The sequence below is a fragment of the Erinaceus europaeus genome, chromosome 3, assembly GCF_950295315.1.
Source record: "Erinaceus europaeus chromosome 3, mEriEur2.1, whole genome shotgun sequence".
Classification (NCBI taxonomy): Eukaryota; Metazoa; Chordata; class Mammalia; order Eulipotyphla; family Erinaceidae; genus Erinaceus; species Erinaceus europaeus.
Window position 1 is genome coordinate 172,284,123 of NC_080164.1, and position 22,381 is coordinate 172,306,503.

General features: G+C 40.0%; 1 protein-coding gene across 3 annotated transcripts in view; it reads left to right on the forward strand.

Annotated features, from left to right (window-relative positions):
* KCNIP4 (potassium voltage-gated channel interacting protein 4) overlaps window positions 1-22,381 on the forward strand; it is a 605,188-nt gene that overhangs the window by 320,848 nt on the left and 261,959 nt on the right. Inside the window, exon 1 of one of the 3 annotated variants that reach the window (XM_007526449.3) lies at window positions 21,246-21,783. The exons of 1 other annotated variant lie outside the window; for it this stretch is intronic. In XM_007526449.3, the coding sequence (XP_007526511.1) occupies window positions 21,672-21,783 (112 nt within the window). In that variant the 5' untranslated portion in view covers window positions 21,246-21,671. Of the gene's footprint in view, window positions 1-21,245; window positions 21,784-22,381 lie in introns of those variants that run through there. One more of the 3 variants, XM_060188275.1, reaches the window with a different exon arrangement.

Sequence of the window (22,381 nt, forward strand, 5' to 3'; positions counted from 1 at the left end):
ACTCATCTTTTTTGACCTTCCAAAAGAGGGAAATGATTCCAATGATTGTGTGTGTGTACACATACACATGCAAAATGCATGTGAATGAAAGTGAAAAAGTGAATAAGCAAGCATGAATCATAAGTTACTTTAAGAATTATCTTGAGAACTATACAAATATTCTTTCTGTATTAGTCCATATATACAACTCTTTATAAGTTAACTGGAGTCAAGTGTCCTTGGAGATTTAGGATTCTGTCCTTGGAGATTTAGGATTCTGTCAGACTCTCTTCCCCAAAATGCTCACATAGGACAACAATTGGGGGCCAGGTGGTGGGGCACCTGATTAAATGCACACATTACAGTATGCAAGGACCCAGGTTCAAGCCCCTTGTCCCCACCTGCAAAGGGAAAGCTTCACAAGTGGTGAAGCAGGGCTGCAGGTGTCTCTGTCTCTCTCCCTTTCTATTTCTCCTCTCCTCTTGTTTTCTCCCTATCTCTATCCAATAATAAATAAATGAAAGTATTTTAGAACACCAAATGAAATGATCAAATGCAGTCTGAGAATAGCCGAATCAGTCTCTAGAAATCTTGGGCCAAAACCTTAGAGACCCCAACTGGTGAAGTGGTAGCTCTATAACAGCTAAGTTCTGCCCCCAGGTGAGTGTGGAGGTGTCATGGGGGCCTAGAAATAGACACTGGAGGCAGAGCCCAACATCCATCTTCAGCTGGAGTTACATCTGTGGAGGTACATTAAGTCAGGCTTTCAGAACCACCTGCTCTGTTTCCAAGGTCATTTGAAGCTACAGCTGGAGTTGGAGAGCTGCGCTGTGTATTCGTGTTTATACGCTCAAGAGACTGGTGGGTAAGGTAGGTAGGACCAATTCAAAACGTAATAATCCCTTATATTCTGACATCTGATTCTCTCCCATTTCTTATAGCTTTTCACTCCTCTTTTCTCTCTTATGTCCCTGGAATCTCTGAGTATCTCACCACCAGGCCATATTCAGCACTGTTCTTGAATCTCTCACAAGTTGACATAGAGCACTGTTTGTTGCTTCTTGATTCTCCTTGTTCTTTTCTTCCTGGTTTCTCTCATTTTCTTTTCCTCCAGGCCTACTTCTGAGGCTTTGTGGCTGCATTCTGAATCCACTGCTCCTGGAGTGGCTTTTTTTTTTCCCCAGTTTTTTTTTTTTTTTAAATGAGTAGGATAGGACAGAGAGAAATTGAGAAGGGAGGAAATACATGCACTTAACCTGTCACACCACTGCCTGGCCCCTGATTCAATTTCTTTTTTTACCTTCCTCCCTCTTCTCTCCTGAGTTGATACTCCTATTTCTCTTTTGTCTGCTCTTAACCTTGCTTTGGGGCTACAGCTAATACTAAACATTCACAGATACCTGTGGAACTAAGAATGTTTTGCAGGCCATCATACATTTTCTATGTAAAAGTGTGTCTCTTTTTGTAATGAGTACACAATAAATAGATAACAAATATCATCATTTTTATACAGACCAGCCCATAGGTGTAAGAATAGCAGCCCTTAAGACCAGGGAGCACAGAACGTGCGTGTTTGAGGCCCGAGTAGCCCTAGGTTCACTCTGTCCATTTCCCACCATTGACAGGTGCCAGTACTCTTGCCTTCTCTTTTTTATTAACTATCATAAATAAATAAATATTTTAAAAAGCCTTTAGATTCATGATTAGCCAACAGTTTGTTTGGCTTTATATGTTAACTCTCTTTTAAGCCACCAAATTCCAGATGCTACCATGATGCCAACCAGACTTCCCTAGACAGACAACCCCACCAGTGTGTCTTGGAGCTCCTATTCCCCAGAACCCCAACCCACTAGGGAAAGAGAGAGGCAGACTGGGAGTATGGATTGACCAGTCAACGCCCATGTTCAGGGGGGAAGCAATTACAGAAGCCAGACCTTCGACCTTTTGCCACCCATAATGACCCTGGGTCCATACTCCCAGAGGGTTAAAGAATAGGAAAGCTATCAGGGGAGGGGATGGGATACAGAGTACTGGTGATGGGAATTATGTGAAATCGTACCCCTCTTATCCTATGGTTTTTGTCAGTGTTTCCTTTTTATAAATAAAAAAAGAGAAAAATACATATATTGGTTTGCCTAATCCCCACTGTAATTAAGGCAACTTCAGTATTATAGTATGATTCCCTCTGTTACTTGGTCTCTTTAGTCTGGAAAAAGTAACTATCAGTGACTGTGACTTTAGAATGAATATATACATATATATATATGTGTGTGTGTGTATGCATATAAATATATAATCATACTCATATTCATTTTAAAGTCCCAAATCCTTGACTTCCATCATGTAATTATTGGTGGTGGGAGAGTACAGAATTCCTCCCTCTACCCTTTTGGATTCAGACTTTGGAGGTGGAAAATAATACTAATAAAAGACTAGCAGGAGGAAAAGCATAGTGTTTATGAATCCTCACATGGACAGATGTTCACAGAAAAGAAGAGAAAATCAAAAAAACAATTAAAAATTAGAAGCTTATATACAATTTTAGTGGTGAACAAGGAATTTGAGCCTCAAGGAACAGTAAAACAGGTTTAAGGCAGTGATTTTTGGGAAAGTGAAGAAGAAATCTACTGAGGACAATAGCAAAAGATAAGACTCATTTTCTTTCTTATGCATTTAGACTTTTTATATGTGTGACAGACTGTTACCTGGAATAAGAACTGTTCTGATTCTTGCTACAGGGGAAACAATGTCATGAATATATGCCTCCTTCAAAGAGGAAAATTTACACCCAGCTTTTAGGTGGATAAAGAGAAGACAGAGAAATCTTCTTGACTCCCCTGTTCTTAATTGCTTTCACCTTAATATAGTCTTTATGGGAAAGTGACACATTTATATTTTGGTAATCTCAACATTTTTGTCATCATTGCCAGAATCTGTATAATTTCACTTCTCAAAAGCAAGGCCAAGTTTTTCCTCTTTCTTTTTTATTTTTATTTATTTATTTATTTTTGGCTTTGAGGGTTATTGCTGGGCCTCAGTGTAGTCACTACAGAACTACATATCCACTGCTCCTAGAGGCCATTTTCTTTCCTTTTTCATATATATATATGATAGGCGAGTGAAGAACTTGGGAGGGGATAGGAAGACAAAGTGGGGGAGAGAAAGACACTTGCAGACCTACTTCACTGCTTGTGAAATAATGCCCTGCAGGTGAGGAGCTGGAGGCTTTAAATCTGGATCCTTGCTCAGGTCCTTGTGCTTTCTACTAAGTGCATTAAACCTGGCGGCCACTGGCCACCCCCACCCTCAACTTTTTCTTCTTTTTTCATTTCTTTATATTTATTTATAAAAAGGAAACACTGACAAAACCATAGGATAAGAGGGGTACGACTCCATACAATTCACACCACCAGAACTCCATATCTAATCCCCTCCCTTCATAGCTTTCCTATTCTTTAACCCTCTGGGAGTATGGAGCTAAGGTCATTGTGGGTTGCAGAAGGTGGAAGGTCTGGCTTCCGTAATTGCTTTCCTGCTGAACATGGGTGTTAACAGGTTGATCCATACTCCCAGCCTGTCTCTCTCTTTCCCTAGTGGGACGGGGTTCTGGGAAATCAGAGCTCCGGGACACATTGGTGGGGTCTTCTGTCCAGAGAAGTCTGACTGGCATCATGGTAGCATCTGGAACCTGGTAGCTGAAAAGAGAGTTAACATAAAAAGTCAAACAAGTTGTTGACTAATCATGAACCTAAAGGCTATAGTAGTGCAGATGAAGAGTTGGGGGGGGGGTCTCTTTTCTGTAGAGAGCTAGTAGGCATATTTTAGTTACATTCCAAAGGGCCTGTGGCTATACTACTTTTCTTTTTCCTCCCTGCACCTGACATCTGATATGCAGGTAGATCCTAGTTATTGTCTGGGGAGATGATGTCATGGCTTGAAAAAAGGCCAGAAAGCTGGATCTGGGAAAAGAGTAGCTCCCAAATATGGGAAAGGTGTATAAATATTCTTGACTGTAAATCCCATCAACCTGATGTGATCTGGGGCCCATATTCAGCTTAGGAGTCTATGTGACCTCTGCAACCAGTAGATCCAACCTCACATTCTACGATTATCAGTAGGAACATTACAAGCTGCCCCAATATCAGGACCCATCTTCCTCAGGTGTACCATAGAGGATGTTGACCAGCCTCCCTTCGAAGGATGGAACATTCTCTACCATTGTTGATTCAAGTTGAGGGCAAGGTCCTATGGGGGGTCCACAAAGGGATCTGTTTTGTTTTTTTCTGATAGAGATGGCCAGTCCAGGCCCATCATGTCTGTTTGGTAATCTGAGGACTCCCTGAATAGGGCTCCAGCTGATGGGGTGTCCTGATAGTGACTAAAGAGTCATCATTAGAGTATGCCAATCTCTTGCTCTTATTCAGCTTTTGCAGCCCTTGCATTGATAAGGATAGCTTCAGAGTGAGTGAGGGAAGTATAATAGGAAATAGGTGAGGAGGGTATCTAAGTCTAAGTAGACACTATTTCATTATGAACTTCATACTGACTCACTGTAGACTATTGTGTACTTTTGCTTTCAGGTATATATTTTGCCGGAATTTATGAATACAGGTAAACATATGTCCTATATCATGTGATCTGGTTTATATCTAAGTTTTTTGGGACATAAACCACCTGGAATGGAATTAGATAATCCTATGAAAGGAAAGGTCTCACCTGAGTAATGAGGCTGAAGGGTTGACATTCCATGCCTGATGTTTCTGGACACAGTCTGAAGTGAATTATACTGAGGTGGTACTCATTGCATTGATTATGTTGGGATCCACAGATACAATATCATTTGATATGAATTTAAAGAATCATTCATGAAAATGAGCCCCACTCTAGAGGTTCCTGGACTGGGGAAATACAGGATCTAAGGAGGAAGTGGGAGGTTCCTGATATCTTAGGGTTTAAGGAGACAATAGAAAGTTATTGCTATAATCATATTATTATTTTTATAATTTATTTTTTATTTAAGAAAGGATAAATAAAAAAAAAAACGTAGGGCAAGAAGGGTATAACTCCACACAATTCCCACCACCCAGTCTCCATATCTGATCCCCTCCCTTGATAGCTTTCCCATTCTCTATCCCTCTGGGAGCATGGACCCAGGGTCCTTGTGGGTTGCAGAAGATGGAATGTCTGGCTTCTGTAAATGCTTCCCTGCTGAACATGGGCATTGGCTGGTCGGTCCATACTCCCAGTCTGCCTCTCTCTTTCCCTAGTAGGGTGGGGCTCTGTGGAAGCAGAGGTCCAGGACACATTGGTGGGGTCTTCAGTCCAGGGAAGCCTGGCCTGCATCCTGATGACATCTGGCACCTGGTGGCTGAAAAGAGAGTTAACATACAAAGCCAAACAAATTGTTGAGAAATCAGGAACCCAAAGGTTGGAATAGTAGAGAGGAAGATGGGTCAGAGAAGGTGGGTTCATTGTTATAGTTGTATAGTATTCCATTGTGTATACATACCACAGCTTTCTCAGCCACTCATCTGTTGTTGGGCACCTGGATTGCTTCCAGGATTTAGCTATCATGAATTGTGCTGCTATGAACATAGGAATACACACCTCTTTTTGGTTGGGTGTTATGGAGTCCTTGGGGGTATAACCCCAGGAGAGGAATTACTGGATCATATGGAAGGTCCATGTCTAGCCTTGTGAAAGTTCTCCAGAATGCTCTCCACAGAGGCTGGACCAATTTACATTCCCCCCAGCAATGCAAAAGGGTTCCTCTGTCCCCAAAGCCTCTCCAGCATTTGTTGCTGCTGTCCTTTTTGATGTATGCCATTTTTACAGGAGTGAGGTAGTATCTCAATGTTGTCTTAATTTGCATTTCTCTGACAATCAATGACCTGGAGCAGTTTTTCATATGTTTGTTAGCCTTTTGGATTTCCTCTGAGGTGAATGTTTTGTTCATATCCTCTGTGCATTTTTGGATGGGGTCATTTGCTTTTTTGGTGCTAAGTTTGCTGAGCTCTTTATATATTTTGGTGATTAGTTTCTTGTCTGATGTCTGGCATGTGAAGATCTTCTCCCATTCTGTGAGGGGTCTCTTTGTGTGATAGTTTATTTGGCTGTGCAGAAGCTTTTCAATTTGGTGTAGTCCCATTGGTTTGTTTCTGCTTTAGTCTTTCTTGCAATTGGGTTTGATTCATCAAAGATGTCCTTGAGGTGTAGGTGGGAAAATGTTTTACCAATGTTTTCCTCTAAGTATTTGATTGTTTCTGGTCTGACATCCAGGTCTTTGGTCCATTTGGAGTTGATTTTTGTTTCTGGTGAGATAAAGTGGTTCAATTTCATTCTTCTGTATGTTACAACCCAGTTTTCCCAGCACCATTTATTGAAGAGAGCCTCCTTCTTCCATTTAATGCTTTGGGCCCCTTATCAAAGATGAGATGTCCATAGGTGTGGGGATTTATTTCTGGGCTTTCAATTCTGTTCCACTGCTCTGTGTGCCTATTTTTGTTCCAGTACCATACTCTTTTGATGATGGTGGCTTTATTATGTAGTTTGAGATCTGGGAGTGTGATGCCTCCATTTCTGTTTCTTTTCCTCAAGATGGTTTTGGCAATTCTAGGTGTTTTCAGGTTCCAGATAAATGATTGTAGTGTTTGTTCTATTCTCTTAAAGAAGCTTGGTGGAACTTTGATGGGTACTGCATTAAATTTGTGTATGGCTCTTGGGAGAATATTCATTTTGATGATATTTATTCTTCCAATCCATGAGCATGGGATGTCTTTCCATTTCTTGTTATCATTTTCTATTTCCTTGAGTAGCGACTCATAGTTTTCAGTATACAAGTCTTTCACTTCTTTGGTCAACTGTATTCCTATGTATTTTATTGATTTTGCTGAAACAGTAAATGGGAGTGATTTCTGGATGTCTTCTTCAGATTTAGTGTTTGCATAAAGAAATGCCACTGATTTTTGTACATTGATTTTGTAGCCTGACACCTTGCTATATTGCCTAATAACTTCCAGTAGTTTTTTGCTGGATTCTTTAGGTTTTTCTATGTATACTATCATATCATCTGCAAATAGTGAGAGCTTGACTTCTTCCCTTCCAATCTGTATTCCTTTGATTCCTTTCTCTTGACTGATTGCTATGACAAGAACTTCCAACACTATGTTAAAGAGTAATGGTGACAGTGGACAGCCCTGTCTAGTCCCCCATCTGAGCGGGAATGCTTTCAGCTTCTGTCCATTGAGTATGATGTTGGCTGTAGGTCTGCTATATATGGATCCCACTACCTTGAGGAATTTCCCATCTGTTCCCATTTTTTGTAGGGTTTTGAGCATGAATGGGTGTTGGATTTTGTCAAAGGCTTTCTCTGCATCTATTGAGATAACTATGTGGTTTTTGGCTTTGCTTTTATTGATGTGGTGAATGACATTGATTGACTTACGTATGTTGAACCAACCTTGCATTCCTGGGATAAATCCCACTTAGTCATGATGAACAATATTTTTGATAAGCTCAAATGAATGACCTTACTGCACACCTCAAGGACTTAGAGGAAGAGGAACAAAGGAACCCTAAAGCAACCAGGAGGACAGAAATCACTAAAATTAGAGCAGAAATAAACAACACCGTAAATACGAGAACCATACAAAAGATTAATGAAGCCAAATGTTGGTTCTTTGAAAGATTAAACAAAATTGACAAACCATTAGCAAGACTCACCAAACAAAAAAGAGACAATACTCAATTAATATAATTATAAATGATGGAGGAGATATCACAACTGAAAACACAGAAATCCAGAAAATCATGTGAAACTTCTATGAAGAACTATATACCACCAAGCCTGAGAATCTGGAAGAAATGGAACAATTCCTAGAAACATATGCCCTTCCAAAACTGAACCAAGATGAACTACAAGACCTAAATGCACCAATCACAGACAGAGAAATTGAAACCGTTATTAAGAATCTCCCCAACAACAAAAGTCCTGGACTAGATGGCTTCACAAACTAATCCTACAAAACTTTCAGGAAACCGTTAGTACCCATACTTCTTAAGCTTTTCCATAAGATTGAAGAAACAGGAATACTCCCTTCCACCTTCTATGAAGCCAACATCACCCTGATACCAAAAGCTGATAGAGACACAACGAAAAAGGAAAACTACAGACCAATATCTCTGATGAACATAGATGGCAAAATATTAAACAAGATCTTGGCTAACCAGATACAGCAGCATATCAAAAAAATTGTTCATCACAGCCAAGTGGGATTCATCCCAGGAATGCAAGGCTGGTTCAACATACATTAAGTCAATCAATGTCATTCACCACATCAATAAAAGCAAAGCCTAAAACCACATAATTATCTCAATAGATGTAGAGAAAGCCTTTGACAAAATCCAACACCCATTCATGCTCAAAACCCTACAAAAAATGGGAACAGATGGGAAATTCCTCAAGATAGTGGGATCCATATATAGCAAACCTACAGCCAACATTATACTCAATGGACAGAAGCTGAAAGCATTCCCGCTCAGATGGGGGACTAGACAGGGCTGTCCACTGTCACCATTACTCTTCAACATAGTGTTGGAAGTTCTTGCCATAGCAATCAGGCAAGAGAAAGAAATCAAAGGAATACAGATTGGAAGGGAAGAAGTCAAGCTCTCACTATTTGCAGATGATATGATAGTATATATAATCATATTATTTGGCAGTTGGGTTAAATTTGAAAAATCCCTTTGTTAGGATTTGCCATATCATACACAATGTCACCATAATTGATGTCCTTTGATATTATTTCTATATAGTTGTGCCACCGATTGCTACTGTTCTCCCTGGTCTAAGCTTTTAAGAGAGTCAACATATCAAAGACTCAGCCTATGGTCTGTGCATTAAAAAGTTTGAAACATTCAATCAATTTTCCCCTCTCGTATTAATTAAATAGTGATTTATATGGCTACAAATTAATAGGAGTGTACGTAAATGCCACTCCCACCACCAAAAGAGTGTTTACCATCCAGTACCAGGCTGTTTTGATGATGATATCCTTATAATATAGTTTGAGATCTGCGAGTGTGATGCCTCTATTTCTGTTTCTTTTTCTCAAGATTATTTTGGTGATTCTAGGTATTTTCTGGTTCCAGATAAATGATTGTAGTTTTTGTTCTATTCTCTTAAAGAAGCTTGAAGAACTTTGATGGGTATCCTGTTAAATTTGTATATGGCTTAGGGAGAATATTCATTTTGATGATAATAATTCTTCCAATCCATGAGCATGGAATATTTTTCAATTTCTTAGTATCATTTTTCTATTTCCTTGAGTAGTGACTCATAGTTTTCAGTATACAAGTCTTTCACTTCTTTGGTCAGGTTTATTCCTAGGTAATTTATTGATTTTTCTGCAACAATGAATGGGAGTTATTTCTGGATATCCTTTTCTTTGGATTTAGTGTTTGCATAAAGAAATGCCACTGATTTTTGTACATTGATTTTTTATGCTGATACCTTGCTATATTGCCTATTAGCTTCCAGTAGCTTTTTTCATATTATCTACACATAATGAGAGCTTGACTTCTTCCCTTCCAGTCTGTAATCCTTTGATTTCTTTCTCTTGCCTAATTGCTATGGATAGAACTTCCAATACTATGTTGAAGAGTAATAGTGATAAAGGACAGCCCTGTCTAGTCCCCAACCTGAGGGGGAATGCTTTCAGCTTCTTTCCATTGAGTATGATGTTGGCTGTAGGTTTGTTATATATGGACTCCACTATCTGAGGAATTTCCTTTCTATTTCCATTTTTGGTAGTGTTTTGAGCATGAATGGGTGCTGGATTTTTTTCTTTGCATCTTTTGATGTAATCATGTGGTTTTTGGTTTTGCTTTTATTAATGTGGTGAATGACATTAAATGACTTAACATATGTTGAACCAGCCATGCATTCCTGGGATAAATCTGACTTGGTCATGATGAAAAATCTTTTTGATATACTGCTGTATCTGATTGACCAGGATCTGTTTTAGTATTTTTCCATCTATGCTCATCAGAGATATTGTCCCTATCTGCTTTTAGTATCAGGGTGATGTTGGCTTCCTAGAAGGTATAAGGGAGTGTCCCTGTTTCTTAGATCTTGTGGAAGAGCTTTAGAAGTATAGGTATAGGGACTGGGAGGTGGCACACTTGGTTAAGTGCACATAGTAGAAGTATAGGTAGAAGGTTTTGTAGAATTCGTTTGTAAAGCCATCTGGTCCAGGAATTTTATTGTTGGAAAGACTCTTAATAACTATTTCAATTTTTTTGCCTGTTATTCATGCATTAAGTTTTGTAGTGCTTCTTGGTTTAGTTTTGGAAGAGCATATGTTTCTAGGAATATTTCCATTTCTTCCAGATTCTCTAGCTTAGTTCTTCATAGATGTTTCACATTGTTTTCTGGATTTTGATGGTGTCAGTTATGATATCTCCTCTATTATTTCAATTCTGTTTATTTGAGTATTCTCCCTTTTTTTTGTGAGTCTGACTAGGGGTTTGTCAATCTTGTTTAATTTTTTAAAGAACCAACATCTGGCTTCATTGATCTTTTGTATGGTTCTCTTATTTTCAATGTTGTTTATTTCTGCTATAATTTTAGTGATTTCTGTCCTTCTGGTTGCTTTAGGATTCCTTTTTTCCTCTTCCTCTAACTCCTTAAGGCATGCAGTAAGGTCGTTTATTTGGGCTTTTTCTTGTTCTCTGTTGTGTGATTGTATGTGTATGAGTGTCTCTCTCAGTACTACTTTAGTTGTGTCCCAAATATTTGTCGGGCTAACATGGTGGTGCCTCTTCCCAGGCGCATGCTCTCTGGGTTGTACAGAACTCGACCGGAGCCAGCCTGGGCTGCTACTCACTCAGTTATGCAGGAGAGAGAGTCTTGAACTCATGGCAGATTGGTAATGCAATGTCTTTATTGATCATAGAGTCAATGTTTTTATAGGATAGAACCGGAAGTGTCAAGTCAGAAATGGAAATGGCTAGGAAAGGGGGTGGAGAAAGGCAAAATCAGGCTGGGAAGGTAGAAACTTCCTTAACCACTGTTAGGAAGGTTTTAACTGGTGGGATTAATGTTACCCTGCAGGCAGGGTGGGTCTTGAGGTAGAAAGAAGATAGATCAGAGGAATGTAATGGGTGGGGATCTTTCAGGCAAAACAATGATTATATTAATAGGCCATAGTATCAACAATGCAGGGTGGAGCAGGGGGAGCTGGCTTAATGCCTTACATCGCCCCCTTCCTTTTTGTCTAATGGCCATAGTATCAGGAATGCAGGATGCTTTGTGAGACAGGGAGTCTGATAGGATGAGGCACACCTTTAGCATTACTACTGTCCATCCTTGCTCAACCTCTCAGTAGAGATAGAGACTAACAGGATAGATGCACTCCTCAGGTTCAAGCCCTGCCAAGCTCAACTGCATCCTCACAATTTCCTGACAAATATTTTGATAGCTTGTGTCTTCATTTTAATTTGTTTCCAGGAACATCTGAATTTCTTGATTGAGTGCTTCTCTAACCCAGTACTTCTTAAGCAGCATGTTGTTGAGTGTCCAAACTCTGTGACTTTCAGTAATTTTCTGTTTGTTGTTGAATATTAGCTTTACTCCAATGTAGTCTGTGAAGATACTTGGGGTGATTTCAATGCTCTCAAATTTGTTGATACTGTCATTGTGGCCTAACATGTGGTCTCTCCTTGAGTATGTGCTGTATGAATTTGAAAAGAATGTGTATTCCTATTTTGGGGAGTGAATAATTGTTAAAATGTCCAGGAGGTCTAGTCTGTCCATCTCTACATTTAATTATCTTTTTTCTTTGTTGATTCTCTGCTTCTTTGATCTAAGTGTGAGAGTGGGGTGTTAAAACCTCCCACTATTAATGTATTACTATTGATGTATGTTTGTAGTTTTTTCAGTAGGTGTTTGTTGTATTGAGAAGGTCCCTCATTGTAGTTCTTTCAGTAGGTGTTTGTTGTATTGAGAAGGTCCCTCATTGGGTGCATAGATGTTATAACTTTTAAATCTTCTTGGTTGATTGATCCTCTGATCATTATGTAGTGGTCTTGCCTATTTTTTATTACTTCATTTAATTTAAAGTCTATGGTGTCAGAGATGAGAATGACTATTCCTGACTCTTTTTGTGGTTCATTAGCTTGTATGATAGTTTTCCATCCTTTCACTTTAAGTCTGTATTTGTCTTGTTCTGTCAGGTGGGATTCTTGCAGGCAACATACAATTGGGTTGTGTTTTCTGATTCATGCTCCCACTCTGTGCCTTTTATTGGGCAAGTTTAAGCCATTGACATTTATTGATATTATGGATTTAATTTATTGTAATACCACTATTAAATAATATTTTTTACTTTCTCTGGCAAGTAGTATTGTGATGTTCTTCTTTATAAGAGGTCTTTTAGAACCTCTTTCAGGGCAAGCTTGTTGCTGGTTGCCTCCTTTAACTGTTGTCTGTCTGAGAAGGTTTTGATCCCTCCATCTAGTTTGAATGAAAGTCTAACAGGATATATTATCCTTGGTTGAAACCCTTTTTCATTCAGGGCTTGATAGATATCTTGCCATTGTCTTCTGGCTTTTAGAGTTTGAGTGTAAAAGTCTGCTGATAGTCTTATGGGTTTTCCCCTGTATGGATTTTTTATTTTTCTCTTGCAGCCTTTAGGATCCTTTCTTTATCCTTACTTATTTTCATTGCAACTATGATGTGTCTTGGTGTCTTCAAGTCTGGGTTGTTTCTCTTTGAGACTCTATGGGCCTCTTGGATCTTAATGGCCTTTTTGTTGTTTAGGTCTGAAAGTTTTCTTCTGTTATTTCCTCTAGAATGTTTCCTATGGTAGGCCAATTATGTGAATGTTACTTCTTTTGAGATCATCCCATATATCTCTGTTGTTATTTTCAGTGTCTCTCAATCTCTTTTTGAACTCTTTTACCTTCATTTTTTCTTCATTTTCTTAGCTCATCCTCTGTCTGGCTAATTCTGTTTTCTGCTTCTGTTAATCTGCTTTCTCTTCCCTCAGCTTCTTTTTTCAGTTCAGTTTCAGTTTTTTTTTTTTTTGTTTTTTTTCTGAGCAATACCAGGCTCTGGGCCATTGTGCTACCAGGGATTGAACCTGGAATAGATATTACTTCAGGAATGAATGTCTGCTGCAGTACCACAGGCATTGTAACCCTGGCCTCCCAGGTCAAAGTTTTCAAAAAGACAGAAAAGGAGAGGCACCAAAGCACTGGAACTCAATGCAATGCCACAGACCCACCATATATGTGAACAGGAGCTGTGTACATGGAAGGCAGTACACTGCCATGTGAACTATCTTTCCTGCCCCTGTATGATTATTTTATGTAATATGCACTGCCTCTCACATGGTAGGGAAACAGTGTTTATAATATAATAAATAAAAGTTTTGTCATTATAATTAGCCTCTAAAAATAGTTGCCCTAAAAACCAATCCATAGAGTGGCATGTGATGGGCAGATAATGTTTATGGAGTGATCACATGAAAAGACTTGCAGTATAAGAACAATTTCATGAATCCTATTAAGTTGGTGAATTTAATATGGAATTGGTGAACACTGGAACCTATTCAGCCTAGATCAGATTATCAGAAAAAGAAAATTAGAGAAGAGTAAAAGAATAAAAATCATTAATCAAAAGATTGAAATCTTAAAACATCTAGTTGCATTTTCAAATAATCTACTTACTCATTTATATAAAGACCATATATTACATGAACATTCAAAATACAAGGGAAATTTTCTAATCATAAAAAAAACATCACTTTGTGAAATTTCAGAATCAAGCTGATAAAAAAGTAAAAATAATGATCCAATTCAGATCCAATCATCCCAATTTTTTTCTTTTTTTAAATTTTATTTATTTGTGTATTTATTTATAAATTGGAATCACTGACAAGACCATAGGATAAGAGGGGTACAATTCCCACCACCAGAGCTCTCTATCCCTTCCCCTCCCCTGATAGCATCTCTATTCTTTAACCCCATGGGAGCATGGACCCAGGGTCATTATGGGGTGCAGAAGGTGGAAGGTCTGGTTTCTGTAATTGCTTCCCTGCTGAACATGGGTGTTGGCAGGTCAATCTATACTCCCAGCATGTCTCTCTTTCCCTAGTGGGCCAGGGCTTTGGGGGAAGCAGAGCTCCAGGATACCTTGGTGGGGTCGTCTAACCAGGGAAGTCCAGTTGGCATCATGTTAGCATCTGGAATGTGGTAGCTGAAAAAAAAAGAGTTAATATATAAAGCCATATAAATTGTTGACTAATCATAAACCTAAAGGCTGAAATATTGCAGATGAAGATTGGGCGTCTCCATTTTGGAAATAGCTAGTAGGTCTATTTTAGGTATATTCCAAAGGGCCCATGATTTTATTAGTTTTTGCATGAGCCTGACCTCTGATATGCAGGTGGATCCATGTTATTGTCTGGGGAGATGATGTCATGGCTGGTATCCCAATTAATTTTAAGGGTAACATTGAACCAGTGCAAGCAATCCAGAGTCTTCTCACTCATCCTCCATAACACCTTTAAGTTCCCCATCAATGCTATTGTTCTTTGGAGTAAGTCTGATATAAATCCTGCTATTCCCCCTTCCTTACTATGACTTTGTGAAAATGCTTAAATGTCAGTGCCCTTTGTATAATTTTCTGAAATAGAGATAACTACTAGAAAAGTACTAGGGGTTAAGCAAATGAAAAGTCATAGTAGGGTGCTGGCTTAGGGGAAGTCTTCAAGAATTATTTAATCTCTTGAACTTAAAATAATGTAAAGAAAGCTGTGAGCCTAGGAAAGAGGAGAGAAATTCAGGGCATGTTTTAATTATAGCAAACTGGGTTTGGACTGGCAAGCTACTACCATAGTGATAGCAGTAGCCTCTGGGGATCTATTTTTAATAATAAGCAGCCAACTATTCTGTCCCCAAATGGCCCTAGAAAAGCACTCTTCCTGAGTGTCCTCATGTCCCTCGATTTTTTTTTTCAGATGAAGCATGGAACTTCCTGATGACACTATCACCATGTAAGATCCTATTTAAGGACAGGGATGGGGGGATGCATGTGACAGAGTCAGTCATCTATGAATGAAAGTTGATAAAAGGAGACTGGAAACCAAATGGTGAAAATTGCTGGTGTAAACAGGGAAGACTGGATTTCCAAGCATCTCTCTGGAGGAGCCTACACTAAGAATGTCGCTAATCTAAAGGGATAATAGTTGCCTGAAAGCAGAAAAAAAATCATATGCCCAGAATAATAGGGATATCACTCTCTCAACCTCCATATGGTCTTACTGATTTATTCATTGAATTTCTTGAATTTCAACATGGTAATATGTGAAATGGTTAATGCTATATTTTCAGTTTTCATCACATCTAAACTTACATAAGAGGGGACCCCAGTTGAGTATACACATCACCATGGGCAAGTACCAGTTTCAGACACTTACTTCCTACCTGCAGGGTAGAGGGTTCATAAGTGCTTGGGTAGGGTCTGCAGATGTCTCTCTTTTTCTCTGCCCCTCTACCCTTGCCCTCTCAACTTCTCTCTGTCCTATCAAATAAAATAAAAGGAAAAGGAAAAAAATGGCTACTGGAAACAGTGGACTTATTGTACAAGCACTAAGCCCCATCAATAACACTGGTGGAAAAAATAAAAATAAAAATAAATACAAATATAAATATAAACATAAATATATATATTAACTAATGTAAGAGTGGATGTTGAACCATCCCTGATACCTAGAAATGATTTCAGTTGGCCTTGGTGGATAATTTTTTTTTTATTAATTAATATATATATATATATTTTTTTTTTTACTTTTTCTTTCCTTTATTGGGGAATTAATGTTTCACATTTGACAGTGAATACAATAGTTTGTACATGCATAACATCTCTCAGTTTTCCACATAACAATACAACCCCCACTAGGTCCTCTGTCATCCTTTTTGGACCTGGACTCCCCCACCCCACCCCTCCTCACACACACCCCAGAGTCTTTTACTTTGCTGCACTACACCGACTCCAGTTCAGGTTCTACTTGTGTTTTCTCTTCTGATCTTGTTTTCCAACTTCTGCCTGTGAGTGACCCCAGGGTTATCCCTGGAGCTCAGTGCTGACACAATGAATCCACTGTTCCTGGTGATCATTGTTTTCTTTTTTATTTTTATTCTATTTTATTGGATAGGACAGAGAAGAAGAAACACCTGCAGACCTGCTTCACAACCTGTGAAGCATCCCCACTTCAGGTGGCAAGCAGAGGCTCAAACACTGGTCCCTGAGTGGGTCATTCACCATGGTACTATGTACCCTTAACCAAGAGTGCCAACACCCAGCCCCTTCATGATATCATTGTTGGATTCAATTTGCCAAAATCTTGTTGAGGATGTTTACATCAATTTTTGTTAGGGACATAAGTCTATAGTTTTCTTTTCTTTCTTTTTCTTTTCTTTTTTTTTTTTTTTTTTTTTGGCATAGTCATTTTCCTGCTTTTGGGAATCAGATTAATGTTAGCCTCATAGAATATGGTTGGGAGTGGTCTCCCCTATTCAACTTTCTGAAAGAGTTTGAGGAGAATGAGTGTTAGTTATTCTTGGGAAGTTTTGTAGAATTCATTAGTACAGCCATCTGGATCTGAATCTTGTGTTTTGTTCTTGGAAACATTTTTTATTACTGCTTTCTACACTGGCAATTGGTCTATTAAATATATCAGTTTCCTCTTGGGTCACGTTTGCCAGTTGGTGTGTTTCAAAGATTGTGTCCATTGTTTCTAAGACTGTGTCCATTTCTTCCCGGTTTTCAAATGTATTTGCATATAGATGCTCACAGTATTGTATAATTCTTTGTATCTCTGCATCATCTGTTGTAATTTGACTCTTTCATTTCTGTTTGATTTTATTTATTTACTTTTCAGGAAGCTGAGCATGTATTGAGACAGAGCAGGGGTAGAAAAAGAAGAAAACACACACATTAGGGGAAGGTAAATGAGAGAGAAGGTGAAGGGGTTCTAAGGGCCTGTGTTTCCCTGTCTATTTTTTTCATCATATTTTTTTATGTGCCAGGTATACGTTGGATAGACAAAACAGTTCATATAAAGGTTGCAAAGGAAATGGTTTGCTCTCATCATCTTTTATGTACAAACAGAAAGGTAGTACAGTGGATAAAGCAATGGATTCTCAAGCATGAGTTCAAATCTCAGCATTGCCTATGCCAGAATAATGCTACCACCCCACCCCCACCCCCCGCACTGCTTCTTTCATTAATAAGTCTTTAAAGAGATAGATAATGTATAGTAGTTGGTCAGATAAACTGTCAACTTAAAACACTATTGCATGTTGAGAAAAGGGACTCCTTTATTTCACAGTTGATCTGTGGAGATAGATGGTAAATGGTTGTGCAAAAAGATTTTCATGCCTAGGGCACCAAAGGTCCTGGGTTCAATCTCCAGCACCACCATACCCTCCAGCCTCAGTGCTTAGCAGTTCTCTGCTGAAACAAACAAACAAACAAAAAAACACAACAAAAACCAGTGAAGTTTGACCTGAGAGAACAGAGTGGAACCAGTAAAGTCATTTCTCTGTCTTTCATGGGACCAAGGGATATTGCTTGATAGGTTTGCATTATGGTGGAAGAGATTCAGCAGAGATTGACAGTTCAGTAGTAGCACAACATAGAGCTTCTGTGTGGAGATACCTCCCACTCAGGGAATGAATTAATAGCACTTAGGAGCAACACCAAAGTACTTGTTCAAGTGAATGCTTTCATTCCCGCTGCTATACCTCTAGGTGAGAGGAATTGCAGATTGAGCAAAAAGGGCTGTTGCTATAGGTTTTGAGAGGAAGTAAATGGAAAAAAAGTATTTTAATAGAACTTCCTAGATCAGCTCAAAGGAAATTGACTATTTTCCTAAGGGTAAAAGAGAGGTCTGTGACCTTTTTCCTATTCACCTAATTTTTCTTCCAGAGAAAGTCTTCTTTTCTACTGGGTTCTGAGGATGTGTGAGGAGATTTACTCCAGCCGTTGCCTCTGGGTGCTTATATCTGCAATCACTTGCATTTTATGGTTTTACCAGTCAGGTGGAGGATACAGGATGCAGATATCTTGGCAAGTCTGGCCCCTCTTCTTGGCTTCCTATGGCTTAGTAAGTTTCTGAAGAAATCCTGATGCTATTTTGTTTAATTCTCAGATGACTTTGTTGCTTTTGCCCTCTCTCCAGTAAAGATTGAGAAATTCAGTGCTAAAGTGCAGTACTTGTGGGCCTGAGGTACCATCATAAACCAGGGTTGAGCAATGCTCTAATCTGTCTCATAATGACAAAGGAACATTTAAATAAATACATTAAAATTTTGGTTCTAAGGATCCCAGTTCGAGCCCTCGGCTCCCCACCTGACGGGGGGTTGTCGCTTCACAAGCAGTGAAGCAGGTCTGCAGGTGTCTTTTTATCTCGCTCTCTGTCTTCCTCTTCTCGCTCAGATTTCTCTCTGTCCTATCTAACAACAATGACAGCAATGACATCAACAATAATAACAACAATGATAAACAACAAGGAAACAAAAGGGAAAAAATGGCCTCCAGGAGTAGTGGCTTTGTAGTGCAGGCACAGAGCCCCATTGATAACCCTGAAGACAAAAAATTGAATAACATTAAATTTTTTTTGTTCTATACATATATTTTAAAGGGATAAAAAATTGGCTATGCCCTTCCCCACTAGGGAAAAAGAGAGATAGGCTGGGAGTATGTATCAACCTGTCAATGCCCATGTTCAGCAGGGAAGCAATTACAGAAGACAGAGCATCCCACAAAGACCTTGGGTCCATGCTTCCAGAGGGTTAAAGAATAGGAAAGCTGTCAGTGGAGGGGATGGTATAAGGAGTTCTGGTGGTGGGAATTGTGTGAAGCTGTACCCCTCTTATCCTATGGTTTTGTCAATGTTTCCTTTTTATAGATAATTTTTTTTAATTTGCTATGATATAGTAAATGTATCAGGCCACAGCACCACCACATACAAACTGAATAAAAAAGATTTTCCTATCTTCACAAATGAAGAACTCATTAAGTAAGTGTGTGTGTGTGTGTGTGTGTGTGTGTGTGTTCTATTACTTTGGAGATCTAAAAGGAGAAGAATGAGTTTGAGAGTCAGATGAAAGAATGTTTAAATTCTGGATTATTTTCTACCTTTGTAATCTCTTTCAATATTAATTTTTTAAGCCTTACTGAGGTAAAGTCTGCTTTCTTGCCCACCAAATACCTTCCCCCAGTGAAACTGACTTCCCCTTCTTGTGTTTCCATGGTACTCTAGAGAGAAATCTTTTGAAGTGATGTTGTGTTTATTGGTCAGATTGGGTTTCTTATCTGCCTCCACTATTGATTTGTAAGTCCCCAAAGGGTAGAGTTGAATGCTATTTGTGATTTTTACCATTCTTGCTTTATTCATAGTTCATAGTAGTGGCTTAATGAATAACTGAATTGATGAGTGAGTACTAATGGATCACAGAATTGATGAGTGAGTACTGACTGCCCACTGAGAACTGTGGCCACAGCTTTGACAAATAAGCTACCTTCTTTGTGCTTAAGTTCCTTGTCTATAGAATGAAGACAATCAGAATACATTCCACCTAGAACTGGGGGTGAGGGTATAGGGACTGACTTAACTAATAAGTCACTATACTATAGTGGTAAGAACAAGCAATGCTAAGTATAATTACAGTCACTAATAGTTCTCCTTCCTTCCTGTCTTTCACCCTTCCTTCCTTCCTACCTTCCTTCCTTCCTTCCTTCCATGGCCTTGGGTAATAAACTAACTTTCCAGTGCATGATACCATTAAGCAGCTTCCGTTCTCCAATTTTCTATTTTATATATTTAGAGAGAAGGAGAAGAGAGAGAGTCAGACTACAGAGAAAAAAAAAAAAGAGAGAGACAACACAACATCCACTCCGCTCTCCATGGAGTCCCTCTTTGTACTTTCAGTGGTGCCTTCACGTGGTGCCAGGGTTTGAACCCAGGGCCCATATGAACCCATGCTTTACTCTCTGGGATAGCTTCTTCCCCCTTCCGCATTGGTGGAAGACTTTAAAGCATTGTCATCTCAACTTCAAAGACTGGAAACTTTTCCAGAGAGGCTAAACGTCGTGCAGAAAACCACACAGTAAATAAGTAGATATTATTACTATTCCTTTAATTAACTATGTATTTATTATTGGATAGGGACAGAGAGAAATTGAGAAAGAGAGGTAGATAGGGAAAGAGACAGAGACATCTGCAGCCCTGCTGATTTACCATTCATGAAGCTTTTCCTCTGCAGGTGGGAACTAGGGGTTTGAACCTGGGTCCTTGCACACTGTAATGTGTAAGCTTAACCAAGTGCCCCACCACCTGGCTCCCAGAAGTAGATATTATTCATAAAACTTGTTTTTTAGCCAGTTCTAGGAGCTGAAAATGCTTTCAACTAAAGGATTCTAGTCCATTCTGTTTACCCCCACTCTGGGTGGAGGGGAGTGGGAGAGTTATGGAGCCAGTGTGATGCTGGCTTATTCCAGATACTAGCCCAGCCCCACAAAGTTGTCTACACTGACTTTTTGGGAAGCACCCATGAGACCCTTCAAGACAGCAGAACCCAGGCTTTCTTAATAATAAGAATCTCCTAATACCTTGCATAAGAGCACATAGTCTTGGACTCCTGTTGACATTTTGTGCAAGAGAATGTTTTGAACAAGCGCCAGCATGTGATTTGTGTCATTTGGGAAGTTTTCAAAACTTTGCTCTTCCACCCCCTAGGTTGAAGCATGCATGACTTTGAAAGCTAACAAAGGTTGGCACTGGGCATCTATGCCTTTCCCAGGTGCTGCCTTCACCCCCACCCCGTGTTTGCAAGTGTAAGACTGACATACTCTCCCAACTAAAGCTTCTTCAGTGTGCATCCCCGGACAGAGGCCCAGGACAGCTCCTGTGGTGTGGTAGGTGAAAGTGGGGGAGGGGAGCCACCTGCTTGATGAAATCACTGAATCACAGTTGCTTTCTGCTCCTGCACATTGCTTCCCTGGAAAAACCTCGCAGGGACATCCACCCTGGGCTTTGTGATAAAGCACTAGGAGGCTGTTTCTGAAACTCGCAACCTGAGAGGAGCTGAGCTGGGAGGAGAGAGCAGCCAGCAGAGACGGAAAAAGGGGGGTGTCTGCAAGCTTCCCCGGCAGCTACCTAGCGCCTAGCACGCCCTGCCTTCCCTGCTGTTTGCATCTTCAGCACTGGTAGCAGGACTGGGCTTTGCAAGGCAAGTTTCCTGGGAGCGTCCCCTCTCCCCACCGCCAAGGCTGCAAAGTCTCTACTTCTCCAACAGATGTTGCCCTCGCAGCTCTGAAGTCAAAGTCCTTGCAAGTGTCGGCTCAGAGTCCCCCCCACTGGCCAGGCGAGCTGGGGTTGGGGGACACCCACCAGGCAAATGCCAATATCAGCAGAAGAGACTGGACTTGAGCCCAGGTCTGTCCTCAGCCCGGGGTGCCGCTGTTTGGCTCCGGTGCATCTGAAGGAGCTGCTCACTTTCCCCCTCTCAGCCAGTCTTGTCTTTGTTCCCAGCCAGAGATTGCTTGGATCCTCTAATTAACTCCCTCAGCTCCGGCTCTGAAGGGGGCCAGAGGCTGGGATGCAGCACTGCCAGCTTGAAGGATGTTGACTCTGGAATGGGAGTCGGAAGGACTGCAAACAGTGGGTATTGTTGTGATTATATGTGCATCTCTGAAGCTGCTTCATTTGCTGGGACTGATTGATTTTTCTGAAGGTAAAGTGGTCGCTCCCAGTCTCTGTGCCTTTCGGTCAGGTCTGGTTCAGCGCTGGACACAGACGCTGCAGAAGTTGAGGAGGTTTAATTCCCAAAGTAAAAGTTGTGAAATCTGCATGCTTGACCTTGTGCAGACTAGCACTGGACAGTTCCTTTTCTGCCCATCCTGGTTGCTTGACATTGGGTGGGAAGGGAGGGTGTACCCTTTAGCGTTCATTCTGTGAGAGCAGAGTGTTGCTGTGGGTTAAACTGACTTGGAAAGTGGGACTTGAAACTCTTTACTAGGGGTTCACAGGACAGATTTGTTGTTGTCAAGTTCCTGTTGGCTACCATACCTTAATGTGGTTAGTAAAGTCCATCCTCTGGAGGGAGTAGCCTAATTTGTGAAGGAAACGTGTGTACCTTATTAGTTTCAGGGTCCGGGGTGGAGCTGGGTTGTTGATTATGATATAAAATGAGTTAGCGTGGGGTATAAAATGGAGTTAATGGGTGCTTAGCAAAAAGAAAAAAAAAGTGCTTTGAACACTTAATTTGCAGAAGTGTTTTATCCTCATTTCCCAGTCAGTCACTTTGGTGGACTGTCTCTTGACGAATCCCT